Consider the following 18,651-nt stretch of genomic DNA (forward strand, 5'->3'; position numbering starts at 1 on the left):
GCATTATTATTGGAATACAAGTGTATAAATCATATGGAGGTGTTACCATGGTGAAAATCATATTGTAACTTGGTCTATCCTGAAATTGTCCATTGGAATTTAGGATACGAGCCATTTGACTAAAATGTTCATGAATATTTCGATTAAAAGTCGTTCATGTTCGTCCGTTTAGTTAAATGGACAAATATAAACAAACAAAAAAAATCATTTTGTTTACTTAAATGAACAAACATGAAAATAGCTCCCGTTTTGTTCATGAGCGTTGTGAATGTTTGTGCCTTTATGTTTGTACATAATTATTTAAGGTAATTTCACATGAACATGAAAAAAGGAAATAATAACCATTGTTGAGCGAAGCTGACGGTCTACATTCTATTCAAATTAACGGTAAATCCTGTTTTCACTGCCAACCGTTGAATGGTATGTCTATATGTACATACACATTCATCCCTAATTTGTTTGTAACACACCATTAGGACTACATTTGTTCACTAATCTCTTAACATTACCTTAAAAAACCAAAATTATGGCCAAGATCAAGATCGGAATTAACGGTTAGTATATGATCATTTAGCCTTCCCTATGAAGAAATAACTTTCTATTTGCATTATGCACATATATTTCTTAATTAGTTTCGCTTGATTTTGTTATGGAAAGGATTTGGAAGAATCGGACGCTTGGTGGCCAGAGTTGCTCTACAAAGTGATGATGTTGAGCTTGTCGCCGTTAATGATCCTTTCATTACCACCGATTACATGGTGCATTTCTTCTTTATTAATTAGACAACAACATTTATTAGAACATATACTCCGTATTATGTTTCTTGATGAAAATGTTCATTGTACACAATATTACAATGAAATTTCGTTGAAGTTCAATAGTCGTCTAGATTAGGAATATATAGTGCTCTTATGTTTCTAACATAAATAGATGATGATTGCTTTATGAATGTGTTGATGCAGATTTACATGTTCAAATATGATAGTGTTCATGGGCAATACAAAAAGGATGAAATCAAAGTCAAGGATGACAAGACTCTTCTGTTTGGCGACAAGCCTGTTAGCGTTTTTGGCATGAAGTATGTTAAATTGATCCTTGCAGCTTGATTCATCACCTAATTACATGAAAGCTAGTGATTACATTGATGATAATTTTATTACTCAATGATTGATTGCAGGAATCCAGAGGAGATCCCATGGGGTGAAGCTGGAGCCGAATATGTTGTGGAATCGACTGGAGTTTTCACTGATAAGGACAAGGCTGCTGCCCATTTGAAGGTCGGCCCGTCTGCACATTATCATTAATTGTTGTATTATTCTTGCACCTTTTAAATGCGAAAGTGAAGTATATATGTTTAGAGTTGTATTAAACTTAGTTGGTTGTTTAATTACCTGCAGGGAGGTGCAAAGAAGGTAGTCATCTCTGCTCCAAGTGCAAACGCGCCCATGTTTGTCATGGGTGTAAATGAGAAGGAATATAAATCTGATATCACCATTGTCTCCAACGCTAGCTGTACCACCAACTGTCTTGCTCCCCTCGCTAAGGTAATTAACTTCATTACTTCCAACGTGTATACCTGTGATCATATATATCTGTAATTTAATATCTCCTGAACTTCTTAATTTTTTTTCTATATATAGGTTATCCATGACAAATTTGGTATTGTTGAAGGCCTTATGACCACGGTTCACTCCATCACGGGTCAGCATGTGTTTTTCATTTCATTACCCTTTTGGTTTAGTGTTATATTCGAATACTACTGGCTAACTGATATCGTATGTGATTCAGCAACTCAAAAGACTGTTGATGGTCCATCAATGAAGGACTGGAGAGGTGGACGAGCAGCCTCTTTCAATATTATTCCCAGCAGCACTGGAGCTGCTAAGGTATGGTTTGAAGTTTTTGTGCGTTTGTGTCTGCAAATGTATCATATGTAGTTTACCCTGAATGGATCGGTATTTTGGTTTTGTAGGCTGTTGGAAAAGTTCTTCCTGCCCTTAACGGGAAACTAACAGGAATGTCCTTCCGTGTCCCTACTGTTGATGTATCTGTGGTTGACCTTACTGCCAGGCTCGAGAAGCCTGCTTCTTATGATGAGATCAAAGCTGCTATCAAGTAAGATCCTGCAAATTTATATGAACAATTAAGTACATAAAGTTTTAAAATAATTTAAATTTCCGTGGTTGTTCTGTTGTCTAGGGCTGAAGCAGAGGGAAGCTTGAAGGGAATTCTCGGTTACACAGAGGATGATGTTGTGTCAACTGACTTTGTGGGTGACTGCAGGTAAAGTGATATATATATTCTCATTAGCATTATTTTTTTAACAAAGTGTGTATAGAAAATGTACTAATATTGTGTTGACAACAGATCAAGCATTTTTGATGCAAAGGCTGGAATTGCTCTGAACAACAACTTTGTGAAAGTTGTCTCCTGGTATGACAATGAATGGGGATACAGGTACGGTTTATCTTGATTTTGGGTTCATTATGTCATGTATATAGTTGACATTAGGTGATTATTTAAGCGGTTTTTTGTGACATTTGTTGCAGTAACCGTGTGGTTGACCTGATCCGTCATATGTCCAAGTGCTGAGCTCTTGAGGCGACAATGTGACTGGAAGACAATGAGATTTCAGTTACAATTGCAAGCAAGATTGATTCAATTTCATGGTTGTGGAGTTGTTTCGAGAATAATTAGAACTAATACTACTTATTTTATATAGTATATCATGTAACCATGAAACTCTCTTATTCACAATTTTGAGTAAATGCAATGGTTTAATATCGTATCTATGAATGGATCATACTTATTATCTGTAGAAAATTTAGAGTTTAGACTATTAATAGAGTAAGTCACTTTCATATGAAACAACTAATCAAACACTGAGCATGACCTACCAGAAACGACTAAACATACAATTTGACTCGTGAACTTTGATGTGAAATCCTAGAAACACAGATTTAGTTCTTTTCTGATATAAGGTTTTTTTTTTTTTTAGTCGCTAATCGCTATTGCATTGATACGTTTGTTCAAATGACTTGTTGCTGTCCCTGATTAAGGTCCTTCTCGTCGTATTCGGTACCTAAAGATCTAAAAATCGACGACAGGTTAACCATTTGTAAGTCTTTTGTGCCAGATGATCAATGAATGCGATTTTCTACGACTATATATGGGGTTTGTAGCCAATGGGCAATTTGATTAAGGAAATTGGTTGTCTTTATCTTCCAAGATAGATGGAAACGCTGGCCCATTTAAGTTATGGCTGGTGATAGTTTAAGCCCAATACTGTGTGGGTATAGCCAAAGACCCAAAGTTATTAAAAATGCTAAATGCCGAATGTGCAACCATTTTTCATGTTTTCATATAGGTTTTATTTAGCTTTTCCTTTACAAGATTTGCCAATATCAACGCATAAATTTATGCTAGTACTGCTGTTAATGTTTTTATTTACATGTATGTGTTGAGCAATCCCATTTTGCTTAACGATATTCATATTCAAGTTTAAATTTAAACTTATAATTATATTTCTTTTTCTTTCTTTGGGGAAAAAGGTTTAAAACAGGGACTTCTATTGATAGGAAAATATGGAATGAATTAGTTGATCACCTTTCTAGATTCAACAATTATTGTTGTCTTGTCGATACGTTAAAACTTGGGCCTCAATGGCATGGTCCATTGAGTGTTGTCATAAAATACACTTTTTGACAAGTGAGTTTGGAAGTTCCACTTGTCATGAACACCCTTTTATAATTCACTGGCCGCATGTGTAGACGTGTAGTTGAGCTTAATCAGTTTAAGAGAAATGTTACACTTACAATGTTTACAAACATAACATATATGGACCAATAAAATAAGGAGTAAATAAAAAAAGAGAAAATTAAAATAATTCTAGTGATTAACATTTGTTTGTATGTGTAGACGTGTAGTAATTGGGCACTTAGGAACACCCTTTATGGTAACATTTAATTTATAGATGCATTCATAACACGTATACTAGTTTTTAGATTTATACACGCTAACTTTGATCGATTGCCTCAAAGTTAACAAAGTCCTTAGACCGGATCTCTTTTACTCTTTGTATTAGATGCCAGATGAAACAGGATTTTTTATTTTACTTTTTTGCAGAATTTTGACTAAGCATATAAAGACTTGTAGTTCACAGGCACTCCCCTCGTTCCGCCTCTGCCTTTATAATAAGTATAAATAAATTTGCATTTTCTATAAATTTGAAAAGTTTTATAGTATATATAAACTACTATTGATAATATGAGAGTAAGATTTATGTGAGTTTAATTTACATATGAACATATGTAATATTAAGTATAGCTTAAAATGTTCGTATGTAAATGCATTTGTTCACATATGAACATATCAACTTATTAAGTCATAATTTACACATTCTCATAGTTTTTTCAAATCAAAATGATTTTCACATGAACTTATTTTACTAAAATGATACTCCATAAGATAAAATTACGGAAATTACGGAGATTGAGAGCATATGTATTAAACTCGTACCTTGTATACCTACTTGGTTCAATTATTAAGACTACATTTGAAAGATAAAAAGGAGATTGCGACTACTAGTTAGGATCGAGGGCAAGGGAGCAACATGACATGCTCTTTCTTTTGTGTTTAAGGCCATGTGAAAAGGTGGCTTTACAAGTACCGATTCATAGTGGAGGAAAAAAAAGTTTGACAATTTTGTAGAAACTAATCGGGAATGACATTATTACATGAATTATTGTTGCCAAAAAGTAAGATATACATGAATGCTACATATCCCAAATCAACAACCCTCCCCATCATCTTAAATATTATTATTTAATCCTATCTACAACTTTTTCAACCATTAAATTTATGTGCTAATACTTCGAAAATACAAAATCATAAATCATGAAATACATAACTTTAGATACTTTTTAATGGTTTACGTTGTTTGTCATTGGTCGACATTGATTTTGGACATGTTTTTAAGTTTATTAAATTAGTTACGTATATCATTATCATTATTTGATATAAATTACATTGTTTTGTAAGAAACTTAAGAGGTTAAAAGTGTTTTTTTTTTTGGAAACAAAAAGTGGTGCTTAAGGGGCAAGGATGTAGTGCCAAGTTTGTGACAAATTGGTAAGTTTTGATTAAATTCTAGCCAATAGGAAAAAGACATATGTATATACCAAAAACTTGCCAAATATTCTCAAAACTAGCCAAATTGTATGGTATAGTTGAGTTTTTTTTTTGCCAATTTGCCAATATGCCAATTTGTTGCCAAAAACATTCAATTTCACGAGAAAACAAAAAAAAAAGTCATCAAAGATGTTCCCAACGTTCACTAGCCGATATACCTTGCCAAAACTTGCTGATTAAATTTGCCAAAACTAGCCAATGAATGTGGTATAGGATTGTCAATGAACCAATACTAGCCGATACTTTTTGACAATGTTTTTTGCCGACTACATCCTTGCCCCAAAGAGTAAAGTTGGATATCACATGGATTAGGTCTGTGTTTGTGCCTTTGTGGCGTGGTCCATCTCTGGTTCAGTTGTCTCTGCCAAAGATCGTGACATCTCAAGCACCTAAGTCCAAATAGACCAAATGTATATTGTTATTTGATTCTATTATTTGCGTGTAGAGAAATATAAAATCAAAAAATAAAATAAAAATTGTCATATAAAGTCTAATCGATATGCTTAGCACTTTTTGGTACTTATGCATAAATCCTCTTGCACATTGTACGGTTGTTAAATTTTACCTTTTACGTTTAAGTGTACAGGAAAAACATCAACAAAATCGAAAGAAAAACTACTTTTAAACATTTTTTTATGATGCATACATATGAAAATAAACTATAAAAGTTATAATGATAATGTCACTAACTAATAAAAGAATGAAATATACAAAACATACATTAAGCAACAATGCATCGTAATTATCGATATAATTTTAATTCATATAAATATAAGTATTCTTCTTAATGTACTTTTTCTTAATACGTGATTTAATACAAAGTTAGATAGTTTTTTTTTTTGTTTTATTTATTAGTACGTAGTTTAAATTTATTAGGCTTAAAATTTTGTTGCCAAATTTTTTTAAGTTTATCTAATTTTTTTTATTTATTTATTATAAATATTGACAAAAAATCTGGAAATGTCACGTAGGATAAATTTTATGTGACAATGTTTAAAGATAGTTTTAAATAAAAGATTACGACTCAGAAGTCTGAAATAACTACTCTTTTATTAATTAGATAGATATATACAATGACAAAGGGTCGCCGAACAATATATTTTCATGATATTAGCAAGTGTAAAATTAAAATGCAAACTTGCTAATTGACTTTATTATTTAATATACCTCTATTTTCGTCGTTCAAAAAAATAAATTAAAATGCAAACTTAAATTACATCAGTTTGGGTTCACAATTAACTTCAAACTAAATAAATACATAAAATATTACTAGAAGTATAGAGTTTTATAAATATTTTGAGATTGTCCACATAATGTACTAAAGGGTGTAGTTATGTGTTGGCCAAGAGTAACCAGTCTGGGTTGTCAATTACCTTTAATATTAAATAAATAGATAAAAAATATATATGTATAATGCCCGCGCGTTGCGACAGAATTTTGTTTTAGGAGTGACAATTTGTTATAAGGGTAGATATGATAATTTATTGTTGTAGTGTGTGAAGGTTATTCTGGGAACCATAAGGCCGCTCCTTATAGCCACTACTTCTTCCATACTTTTTACCCACTTCTTCCACTATTCATCAGTTTTCTCTCTCCATGAACACCCCAAGAACACCCCCCCTCCTTATAATACTCACTTCTTCCCCACTTCTTCCACTATTCATTTATTATTTTATTACTCCTTTTTCATTTTTCACAAAATTAATAAAACACATTTTATTAATAAAACAAACACAATACATTTAATATAAAAATAAACATTAAAACTAAAAAACAACATACGAAAGTAAATAAATTATGAAATACGACATTATTAGGAAATTAAAAACTAGACATCAACGTTGACGGCCGTGTTCCGGGAGGTTCCAAACATGTTCAATTAGAGCATTGCGGAGTTTATGGTGAGCCCTCTATCACGCAGCTCCCTGTACATACGAAGCTGCGTCGAACACCTTTCAGTCCACGTACGGGTTGGGAGTCTAGTATTAGCTATCAACTCCTCTTCAAACTCTGTTATCGCGCGCCCGTTATCTTTAACGATCATGTTGTGGAAAATCACACAACATAACATGATCCGTTTTATCTTGTTCATACTGTATTGTCGCGCATATTGTTTAATAATCTGCCAACGACCTTGAAGAACCCCAAATGCTCGCTCGACATCCTTTCTTGCAGCTTCTTGGTATCTTTTGAACTTGGTGGTTTTTGGCTCTAGAGGGCACTTGAATGACTTAACAAGAGTAGCCCGTTCTGGATAAATACCATCCGCTAGGTAGTACCCCTTTTGAAACTGATCCCCATTAACCGAAAACTCTACTTTAGGAGCCCTGTTTTCAAGCAAATCGTCGAACAAATCCGACTCGTTGAGAACGTTGATGTCGTTGTTCGAACCAGCAGGGCCAAAGTAGGCATGCCAGATCCACAAATCATATGAAGCAACCGCTTCAAGCATGATTGTTGGATGTCCCTTGTCACCTCGGGTGTATAGCCCTTGCCACGCCACTGGACAGTTCCTCCAACCCCAATGCATGCAATCTATGCTACCAAGCATACCTGGAAACCCATGAACCTCAGCTTGTTTAGCCGTCAACCGCTCGATATCTGCTTCTGTTGGCTTTCTCAAATACTCGTCACGATAGAGTTGTATAACACATTTGCAAGTACTCATCTAAAGCATCAACCTTAAAGCTATACGCTAACTGGCGTATGGCAGAAGTACATTTTTGGAAAATGTTGAAACCGGGACGACCACTTACATCTGTCGGGGCTTTGTGGAATAACTGAAAGTGTTTCGGTAGCGGTTCAATGCTATCAAAGGAGTTTATGTCTCGCACTATGCACAGAAACATATCCTTTCGCATTCGGAACTGTCTACGAAACATGTCAGGTGGGTAGGTTGGTTCTGGCGCAAAGTAATGATCGTATAAAAGCTTGGCGGCGGCCACGTGATCTTGCCTGATCACCCTTCTAGTCAACTTGGGTCTTGAAGAACTTTCTGCTTCTTGACTTTGGTTTTCTTCTTCATCAAAGATAATGTTAAGACATGCACCTATGGTTTGGGGATTGAAAACAACATTCATTTGCGTAACAACATTATTGATTACTTCGTAATCGCTTGATCCGCAATCGTCACTAGAGGATGATGATGATGATGATGATGATGAACCAGACATTTTTAGTAGTATTGTGTGATTGAAATGCTTTGAAAGTGTGTAAGAATGTGTATGTTTAGATTGTTGTGTTTTGAAATGGTAGTGTAAATAGGATATAAATAGGAGGTTAGAAAAAGAATTAAATAAACATCACACTAGCCGTTACATTTAAATTTTTGAATAAAAAAATGTTTTTTTTTATTTGGCAACAGCTCCATGGAATCGGGACCCACAAGAACACCAAGCCGCACGTCTACAAATGGGAGAAACGACTGGGACGCAGGGACGGACGCGTCGGTGCTTATAGCGTCCGTCGGCCGCCGCGCATCCGACGCCGGGGGACAGCCCTATAAGCACCGACCTAAATATGCTGAAAGACTTTTTGAGAGAAAAAAAAATATGTTTAATTTTTTAAGAATGTCATAAATAAAAATCCAAAATGTTTTATAAAGAATTAAGAAGTAAAGATAAAGATAAAAGAGTTTTATATATTTTTTAAGGATATTTTATTTCTAAAACTGTTATTAATTTTTCGGGTTAAACCAAAATTGATTAACCGGCTAGTTTCTTGAAAAATAAAAATGTGTGTATCATAAAAATTGTAAAACTGCAAGAATATATACAGTGGAACGACAAGGAGACTGGAGAAGTGTCATGAATGATCAAATTAACTTCAAAAGTTTCAACCCAACCGCATAGTATCATCAAACTCGCATCGCATGTTAAAGATTCCAGAAAACCCTTCTTCATTTCTCTTCAGTACCAATCTTCATCTCTGCAAAACTATATTTCCGTAACTACGTAGTACTCGGGTAATTAATTCATTTAGTTTCTTTTGCCACTTTTTACCCTTCTCAAACCATAATTCATATATTATTCTTTCCTTAATTATAATTTCACTGTCTATGTCTATTTACATGCAGACACCCACACACACAAAGACACAAGCTTTCTATTTTATCTTGTGTACCAAATTTGTGGTTTCAACTTTTTAACATCCGTAGAAAGAAAGAAAGAAGAAGAAGAAGAAAAAAAACCTTCTAACTTTCTAATGTAGGCCATCATATATATCTGGGTTACACCTTTACAAAACTAATAAATATTTTTTTTTTCTTTCTATTTTCATAATTATTACCATAATCTTTACTCAGTCTTTTAAAAATCTTTGTCATGTGATGTTTCTGTTCATATCTTTTATTTGCCTGCTTGTAATTATGGTTTTAGGATCACCTTTATTAGTTGTCATCATATATATATTCTTTAACTGTGGTTAATTAGTGTCACATGCTGTTTGCCTTGTGTCCTTGATGTTTATTAAACTCTCAGTAGGGTCTGCATTTACTAGTGACCCCCTCTTTATTATTCTTATATATCAAGTGTTTATATGTGGGTTTTTTTTTATACAGAGTCTATGTGACACGAAACTAATGTCACAGCAGCAATTTGTTGACAGAGAAATATAATTGAATGTTTGTTACATATGGATAGCAAACTTTAAGTTTTAGAATAGCATACATATTATAGATTTCCAGATAGAGTTAGATACAATAAGATAAATATAGAAAAAGAAAAAAAAAAAGAGTCACACGTATGAATGTATGATAATGGTAAAACAAAGGTATTCAAAATTTTTTGTACATTTCATATTCACATATTCATATTCATTGAGTACTGGAGTATTATCAATTGGAAACAAGTTATTACTCAACACTAGAAACTGAAGTCATATTAAATCACTTTTTAAAACGCACATCCAATACTTATATTAGATAATTAGAAGTGTTGTGTTTAAAAAATTGAACTTTAGCTACTTTTTTTTAATTGGTTATCCATGCTATTGCATAATTTGTATTTAAGTAGTTGAACCCCATCCCTCATAATAGAATGGCTTTGTGTATGCTCACTTTTTTAACATAACACTTCTAGTTATCTAATACAAGTTTTGTTACTTTTTTGTTGAACTGTAGTAATTTCTGTCAATGCCTCCAACCTATTTTCCGCTACGGTGGGAGAGCACTGGAGACCAATGGTGGTATGCTTCGCCTATCGATTGGGCGGCTGCCAATGGGCACTATGACTTGGTCCGAGAGCTTTTGCGCCTAGACAGCAACCACTTAATAAAACTTTCGTCCCTTAGGCGTATTCAGCGCCTAGAGGTTGTCTGGGACGACGAAGAACAGTTTGACGATGTGGCCAAAAACCGTTCATTAGTAGCCCAAAAGCTCTTACATGAAGGCGATGCTAAAAGGGGTAAAAACTCGCTCATTGGGTCTGGTTATGGCGGGTGGCTTCTGTACACTGCAGCCTCAGCTGGTGACTTCCCATTTGTTCAAGAATTGTTGTATAAAGACCCTCTTTTGGTTTTCGGGGAAGGAGAATATGGTGTGACTGATATTCTATATGCTGCTGCACGGGGTAAGAACACTGAGGTTTTTCGGTTAATTTATGATTTTGCAATGTGTCCGAGGTTTATGTCTGGTGACGGTAAAGAGCTAGACGAAAATATTGGGGGAGTCCCTCCTGCTTATAAGCAGGAAATGAAAAATAGAGCGGTCCATGCATTGGCTAGAGGCGGTAATTTGAATTTATTGAAAGAGTTTCTTGGGGACAGTTCTGATGATCAAGTTTTGGGTTACAGAGATATTCAGGGCTCAAGTATCTTGCACACCGCAGCTGGACGAGGACAAGTTGAGGTATGGGTTTCTTTTTCTATAATGTTCATATACATATTTTGGATTTGCCAGGTTCTTGATTCGGGTTATCTATGTGTTGACACTGTGATTGGTATAATGTACAAAATTCATGATTGTCGATGTTGAGACTCATTATGAACACGAAAATGTGAAACAACATGTTTTAGAAATAGGTTTTATTGTGTCTATAAACAGTTGCTGCTTGCTGGGAATACAAAGGGGGTCAAGCATACAAGTAACTGCTATTTTTGGATCTTCTGACATTATTATAAATCTATGAACAAAATCTTGATATTTTTTACTAAAAGGCTTGAAGGGAATCCTCAATTTAATGTGAAATTTGTTTTCATGAAAATGAAAAATCTTGGAAGTCAAGGGAAACTTGAAATAGAATACAAAATGATGAACCTTTGGAATTTAGTGTTTGCCAGAGCCAGACCGCCGATGTCCAGCCCTTGGGACCTTTTTGTGGGTGTGTTACAGCCCATGAATCCTCTTAGTAGCAAAAGTTATGATTATATCTAAAGGTGAAGATTTCATCTCATTTACTTGCAAAATAGGTTGATTTCAGTTATGTTTTATCAATAACAGGTCAACCTGATAGGATCAAATTCTCTCTTTTTCTATTTTGTTAAAACGTAAATGAGTTAAGTGAGCCACATATGGTATATGGGTCGAATTGCATTGATATTCTTAATGGCTTAATACACGCAACTCCTTTAGTAGATTTTTTTCCAAGTTTTTTTTTTAATGGTGTAGTTTAGTGATCATAAACAACATATTACTCGTAATTCTTATATTTATAAGTAGATAAAACAACGATGCTACTCGATTCAGATCTGACCCGTTTTGATCTGTTACCCAATCCACCCAATTTGTCACCTCTAGCTTTTTAGGATTTGTGTGTTATCTTATGCTTCTTACGTTCTCATCATATTCTATATTTCTATATGAATTAGTCAACTGTTTTATCTGTCCCTTACAAAGTTCATGCAGGGTCACCTCTCTCATATGTATTAAAAAGGTCAAATAAATGACTCTGAATTTGTCATTCAAAATTGCAGGTAGTTAAATATCTCGTCTCCACGTATGAAATCATAAACTCCCTTGACAAACTAGGCAATACAGCTCTGCATATAGCTGCTTGCAGGGGCCAGATATCTGTGGTTGATGATTTGATCAAATCATCGCCTTCTTCTGTACATTCCAAAAACATTGCTGGCGAGACATTTTTACACACAGCTGTGACTGGTTTCCAAACGCCAACATTCAGAAGGCTTGACCGCCAGATTGTTCTCATGAAACAACTAGTCTACTCAAAATCCTTCAACATCGAAGAAATCATAAATGATACAGATAATGAAGGAAGAACTGCACTTCATTTAGCCATCCAAGGGAACATTGACAGTGATCTGGTGGAATTACTGATGTCCGTTCGTTATATTAATATCAATAAACGTGACAATCACGGTATGACCCCACTTGATCTTCTTAAGCAACGACCTGTTTCAGCCTCCTCAGAAATACTCAGAAGACAACTCATTTCTGCCGGGGCGATTCTCAGTAATCAAGATTACTCTGCAAGGAAAATTATCGCTTCTCATTTGAGAAAAGGTAGTGCAGGTGGTAGCCCGGGAACCACTTTCAGTGTTGCCGATTCAGAAATTTTTTTGTACTCGGGCATGGAGGCTAGTCCTGCCACAGATTGCGGGTCACCAATCGTGACAATGAATGCTGCACAAACAACCCTAAGCCCAACCCGAAGTATAACTATAAACGCAGATTCTAAAAGTTCCAACAAGAAGAAACATAAAGGTATTAAACGATTCCTTCAGTGGCGCAGACCCAAAACGAGAAAAGCACGAAATGAAGACGCGGTTCCAACTCCAATTCAGATAACGGAAACAAAGGAATGCCCAGTTCCTCTGAGGCAGAGGTACTCTCAACCCTCGTCTCCTGCCAACAACAAGAGAACGCTTGCGGCTAGGAGCAACCTTCCTAGTCCAACTGCTAAAAAGAAACTTGCTTCAGGATTGGTCAATGGAGTCATGCAAGCAATGCCGCGTACAAACAGAAGATCACGGTCGAATTCCTTTTCAAGATCCTCTGTATCTTCACATAATTCCCATACAGGAGTCGATATTTCAGGTGCCTCGTGCTCAAACCAGATGTTTGATGATGGAGTTGCTAACTTTTCAAATAAAGAACACGGGGTTGTGAATAGCAGGAAGTCAGTGAATCAGTACTTCTGTTTTGGTGGATCCAGGCTACTGATGGAACCTGCTGGTTGTGATGAAATGCAACAGCACGAGATCTATGATCGCTATGTTCTATCAACGGCTTAAAAAGATTTAGCAGGTCCATTAATCTTGTAGCATGTTATTCTATCTATAAGCTTGTTCATTTAGTAGTGAAGTATGTAAGTTTAGCTTTCTTAATGTCCTTGAACTTTGTTTGAATGCAATGATTTATTGCATCTGTATTCACATCTTAACAAACATCATGCTGCAATAGATTCCTGAATAAGCTTTTAAATTCACTTATATTGATTACATGAATGGATATATCAGACAATATCATTCTTTACTAGACATTAGTTCATATAATATTCAGAAGCCCAAAATCAGAAGTGGGCTGAACCAGACCATGTTTGGTCTATAGGACTTTCAGACCCTAATTGGGCTCATCTGGTATTACCTCCCTCCATGAATATTTCCAAGACCGTTTCTTTATACAACAACATTTATAGTTGAATGCCAATTTATATTGTATACATAGACAGCCAATTGCTGCTATACACTCCCTAGTCCCTCCGTCCCTACTATTACTCGCTCTTTCCGGGTTATCTTTTATCTCTAACAAGTCAGGACGTCAGGTTGGTCATTTCGAGTTGTTAATGGGTCATTTTTGAATCTCTAATGGGTGAGTAGAAAAGGTTAATTGAAAAGGAAAGGGGTTGAATGGGTCATACGAGTTAAGAGTCAGCCGTCAACTTAAAAGGAAAGGATTCAGATGGCCAGATGGGTTTGAACGAGTTAAGAGCCAGCCAAAGTTTATGTTAATCTATGGTTACCAAGATTATTCTAACTAAATGGTTTTTGTAATTATATTAGTGCATTAGTTACTACTAACATGGGTTTTAAAAAAGAGCGTTTGTGAGCCAACCCAACTCGAATAGATTAAACATGCCCAAAATAATTATCCAACATTCCAACTCGTCTAACCATTTCATTATTTATGTCTAGTTTTCATGAAGACAAGGCACACTCAAAGTTTCGTCTAGATCCGATGTTTCTAGCCATAGTTTCAAAAAAAATACTGGTAATTATTTAAAAAATTAATATATGTTTCTGTGAGTCTGTCACTCGAGAGAATTGTAGATTATTTGATAATTGAAAAGTTGAAATTAGATTCATGTTATATGGGCTTGGACCAAAAAAGAACTGGTCTTGCCTGATACCAGCTCAAAGTCTTTGTATCAAATCCATATTTATTTTTTTATTTTCAACAATAGTAAATTCAAGTTGTGTTTTACTTGAAAGGACCAAATGTAAAAATAAGAGCTTAATTAAATTCAAACATGAAGCAAGTCACATGTCAACACTGGCCCCGAAATTGTATTTTCAAACTGTGTTTGATTTTCAACTATTGTACTCTCAAGACCAAATGTGCTTTTACGATATTTATACAAGTGGTATATATGTCTGAAAATGAAATGAAAGTATCGTATCAATATCCACTTGTGTTAAGTTGGCTCGAATATCAAGCTCAGCCAAACATGAGGTCAAGTCAATATTTACAGCCTCAGGTATAAAATGAATATATATCCAAAATACACATAAGTCCATTGTGTTGAAATATATCGCTGTGTAACTGCCTCCTATTTGACAATTTTACAACTTGTGTGCCATTTAACAGCTAGTGACCTCTAGCGGTTTCGGTTTGCTAACTTTTGTAAAACAACGGTGGTCAAGGTCATGGAATAAGATCTAGTTATGGATATTATTGGTCGTCTATATCATCTTATCTTTCAGGTCCTTGGATGACTTAATTAATTGGAGCAAAAACCAAAACTTCTAATAACTAAACTCACCATAAAAATCTACTGTATATGAGATGGTAAATGACAAATAAAACTATTTGATTCACAAGTCTAGTTATAAATTTATGTGATTGTTAATTAAATTCTAAATGAGACGAAAGTAATCATAATTAGGGTTGTTATTTGTTAATGATCTATGCGTTCGATGATGTGTTCAGCGTGAAGTTGGTTGACGTCACTCATTTAGCAAAATGAAGTAATGAACAAACGTGATCAAGAGAATCCGCTTATTTAGCTACATGAAACATGGACATAGCTTTTATTTGTTCATTTATTTATGTTTTATGTTCATTAACATAAATATAAGTAGTTCTTACTTGTAATTAGATTTAAAAGAATAAATAAATGAAATGATTATAGTATAAGCTTTAAATCTTTACAAATTTTCACCCTCTAGCCGAGTGGGAGCCTCGACCTGAACGAAAATGCGTTGTGTCTGGAAACTTGGAATTATAAATACGTAAGACTATTAGAAGTGGAGGCATTCCCTTGCTTTTGGGAATGCCCTTCCATCACTCAGAGCATGACACATGGCACTTTACAATTATTGGAGGCATTCATTTGCTTTTGGGGCATTCCCTTGGAGTGGAGGCATTCCCTCCAAGGGCATTCCTTTTTTTTTTTAATTTTTTTTTTTTTGATTTTTTTGGAAAAATGAATTTAAATATAAAAAAAATACAGAATTTGAATATTAACGGATATATTGAACAGTAACGGCTACTTTTCAAATTCTTAATTTTCATCTATAAATACCCCATCATCCTCTCATTCTCAAAACATAACTAAAAATTTCAATTTCTTCAACACACAGAGAGATGAACTTTGGCAAGGAAGAGCACGAAGTGAAGCAACCCGTCCTATCGGACAACCGCAACCCACACGAGGTAGAGGACGAGGAAGAGCACGAGGCGGAGCAACTCGTGCCCCTGTTCAATCACCCATTCCACCACCTGTTCAACGCCGAGGTGAACCTGAAGGACTGCATCCTCGTCGTTTGGAGTTCAGGATGACGTCGCAGTTTTCAACCCGCGTAAACCTGCAATCAACAGACGACTTCACTGATAAAGAATTGAACGCGGTATGGGATTCTACCATGGCTCAAATCGAAAGCGGACAACTTAGGCCATGCATTCCAGGGCAGAACTGCATTCACAATGACGGAAGGACCGAAGGATACGAGACTGATCCTGGTGAAGAGTACGTGAACGATTTCCATTCGGAAGAGGAATATCACTACGAGTACCAGCGCCGTAATGACGGTGACAGTGACATCTCCTCAACCGATTCCCTTTATGGCTGGCGTTACCCGCCACTCTCTCCTGATGTTTAATTTTTATTTAATGTATTTGTGTTAAGTAATGTTTTAATTTCGTGTGTTGTGTTTTTAAAATAAATGTAATGTTTGGATTTTAAAATAAATGTAATGTTTTAATTTTTTTGGTGTTTAATTGGTGATATACTTAATCAAATAAAAACAATAAAACATTAAACATACATTAAACACACATTTATTTTATTTTAAACATTAAACATAGATTAAACACACATAAAACATACATTTATTTTAAAAACACATAAAACGTAAAACCGAATAACATAGATAGATATGAAACTAAGACATATTCGATAAAATCACATCATAAATCTTGCACTAGCTCGTAGCAAGCGCCATTCCGGGAGGTAGAGAAAATCAGGATGCGTCATACAATACTCCTCTAAAGCAAGTTTGGCACGCCTCGGATTTTCGGCTACATCAAGCCAAGCTCTCGCTAAATTCATAGTCTCATCTGTTGTCCAAGGTCTAGCCATTTGTTATATGAGTGTATAAATATCAGAAGAAGAATGAAAGAAATAAGAAGTTTTTGGAGATAAAATGAGAATTGGTTTGATAGTGGTATGTGTATGTATATATATTGTTTATGTTAGAGTTAAAAAAAAAAAAAAACCCCTTAATGGTGACATTGGGAAGGTGAAAAGGAGGGAAAAAAAAAGAGCCCGTTCAAAATCCGAAGGCTTCACTTTCTAACGTGTGGAACGCCTAAGGAACGCCCCCCGGGACCGATGTCAGGCGTTCAGGGGGCGTTCTTTTTAGTAATTTCGAAAACTAACGGGCTACTCCGGACGGTCTAAGCTCCAAGGCTTCACACCAAGTCTTCACTGACATAATGTCCTTTTATTCGAAGTGAATTGCATTTCAATAGAGAAAGATATGAATGGCACGCCTTCATTTCTTAAAAATGCATATTGGAGAAGTATTTTGATTTTTAGTTCTAAACCAAATAAATAATTAAACCTCTAATACTAAAATCACGATTAAACATATACCGGCAATCTGTTTTTAAACTGTACATGTTTTATCTATATTATATTATAAAAGAAATAACCCTTTTTATTTATGGAAGTGTTGAAAATATGTAATATTTTCACTTAGCACCCCTTAAAATATTTCCACATACACTACCCCATAACATTAATGATTAATTTACACTACCAATTCTTTATTCTTTAATATATTTTCATTAACCATTTACATCAATTATCCACACCACTCGACGCCGTCTCCACCACCAACACTCGGCCCCCCACTACAACGGCATTGTCACTACCCCGCCGCATTGCCCGGGTAACGTGGTAGTTTTTTTGAATATGAATCCTAATGTTATTAATTATTAATTATATATATTTGTTTTGCGTTTGATTTAGTTCATTTATTAATACAATAATCCGACATGAACAAGCTAATTTCCTACTAAAAAACAGGAAAACAATATCATATTTTTTATCCGTTCATTAAACTAAATAAAAGAGCATGAGCAAAATAGTTTGTTACAACCAATTTAATTTTTTTTTAAAGGTGAATTTCGTTAAAAACTTCGTGTCGTGATTCGACAGCTAGAGGTCTAGCATACGTTGTTTTAACCGGGTCCGCTAGAGGCCTAAAGGCACGACGATTAATAGGGGTAAACCCTGTCTCCTCAGACTTGAACCTGGGAATACCAAAGTCAAGCCTTCATAAAGGGACTTAATTCTTATGTCCTGCTCAAGGCTTGAACTCAAGAGCTCATGTAAGTGAAGATGATCATTCAACCATTGAGCTAAAGCTCAAGGACCATTACAACCAATTTAATTAGTACCAAAAGCTAAAAGTCAAAACCAATTGACTTAATTTCACATAACAATTAAAGTCATTAGTGTATCTATGATATATTATTCAAAAGGTGTTAAAAAACAAATTGGTATCTATCAATACATCATCAATCCTACCCTCTCTAGTTATAAAACGACAGAAGGAATTTTCCTCTATTCACACCGATATTTCTTGTGGAACGAATAACTGAACTCTCAAAAGAATTACGTAATGCGTTAATATCAAACTGTGATCGAATCGTTTTCTTTTTTTTCTTTTTTTCCCCGTTCATTTAACTTGACGAAATTTGGTTACGTGATTCGATTCACGGGAAGCCTAAACGTAACTTCTAAAGGCTAAAGTGATGGAAATGGAACAGAATTAATC

The 18,651-nt window shown here is 34.9% G+C and overlaps 3 protein-coding genes across 3 annotated transcripts; 2 read left to right on the plus strand and 1 right to left on the minus strand.

Moving 5' to 3' along the window:
- Positions 1-486: 486 nt before the first annotated feature.
- On the plus strand, positions 487-2,808 carry LOC122609852 (glyceraldehyde-3-phosphate dehydrogenase, cytosolic). Its single transcript, XM_043782796.1, has 11 exons — positions 487-554; positions 658-758; positions 963-1,078; positions 1,178-1,277; positions 1,398-1,544; positions 1,641-1,701; positions 1,789-1,886; positions 1,973-2,115; positions 2,200-2,283; positions 2,368-2,457; positions 2,550-2,808. Exons 1-11 carry the CDS (start codon positions 527-529, stop codon positions 2,590-2,592), a joined length of 1,011 nt encoding a protein of 336 aa, XP_043638731.1. The 5' UTR covers positions 487-526; the 3' UTR covers positions 2,593-2,808.
- A 4,261-nt stretch (positions 2,809-7,069) lies between these two features.
- On the minus strand, positions 7,070-8,363 carry LOC122610763. The gene is made up of 2 exons (XM_043783722.1): positions 7,947-8,363; positions 7,070-7,858 (listed from the first exon to the last, which is right to left on the minus strand). Exons 1-2 carry the CDS (start codon positions 8,361-8,363, stop codon positions 7,070-7,072), a joined length of 1,206 nt encoding a protein of 401 aa, XP_043639657.1.
- Positions 8,364-8,967: 604 nt separating this feature from the next.
- On the plus strand, positions 8,968-13,574 carry LOC122578554. Its single transcript, XM_043750533.1, has 3 exons — positions 8,968-9,154; positions 10,310-11,035; positions 12,100-13,574. The coding sequence occupies exons 2-3, from the start codon at positions 10,322-10,324 to the stop codon at positions 13,378-13,380; spliced, it is 1,995 nt and encodes a 664-aa protein (XP_043606468.1). The 5' UTR covers positions 8,968-9,154; positions 10,310-10,321; the 3' UTR covers positions 13,381-13,574.
- The last annotated feature ends 5,077 nt before the right edge of the window (positions 13,575-18,651 follow it).

Source organism: Erigeron canadensis, chromosome 8, assembly GCF_010389155.1.
Source record: "Erigeron canadensis isolate Cc75 chromosome 8, C_canadensis_v1, whole genome shotgun sequence".
NCBI lineage: Eukaryota > Viridiplantae > Streptophyta > Magnoliopsida > Asterales > Asteraceae > Erigeron > Erigeron canadensis.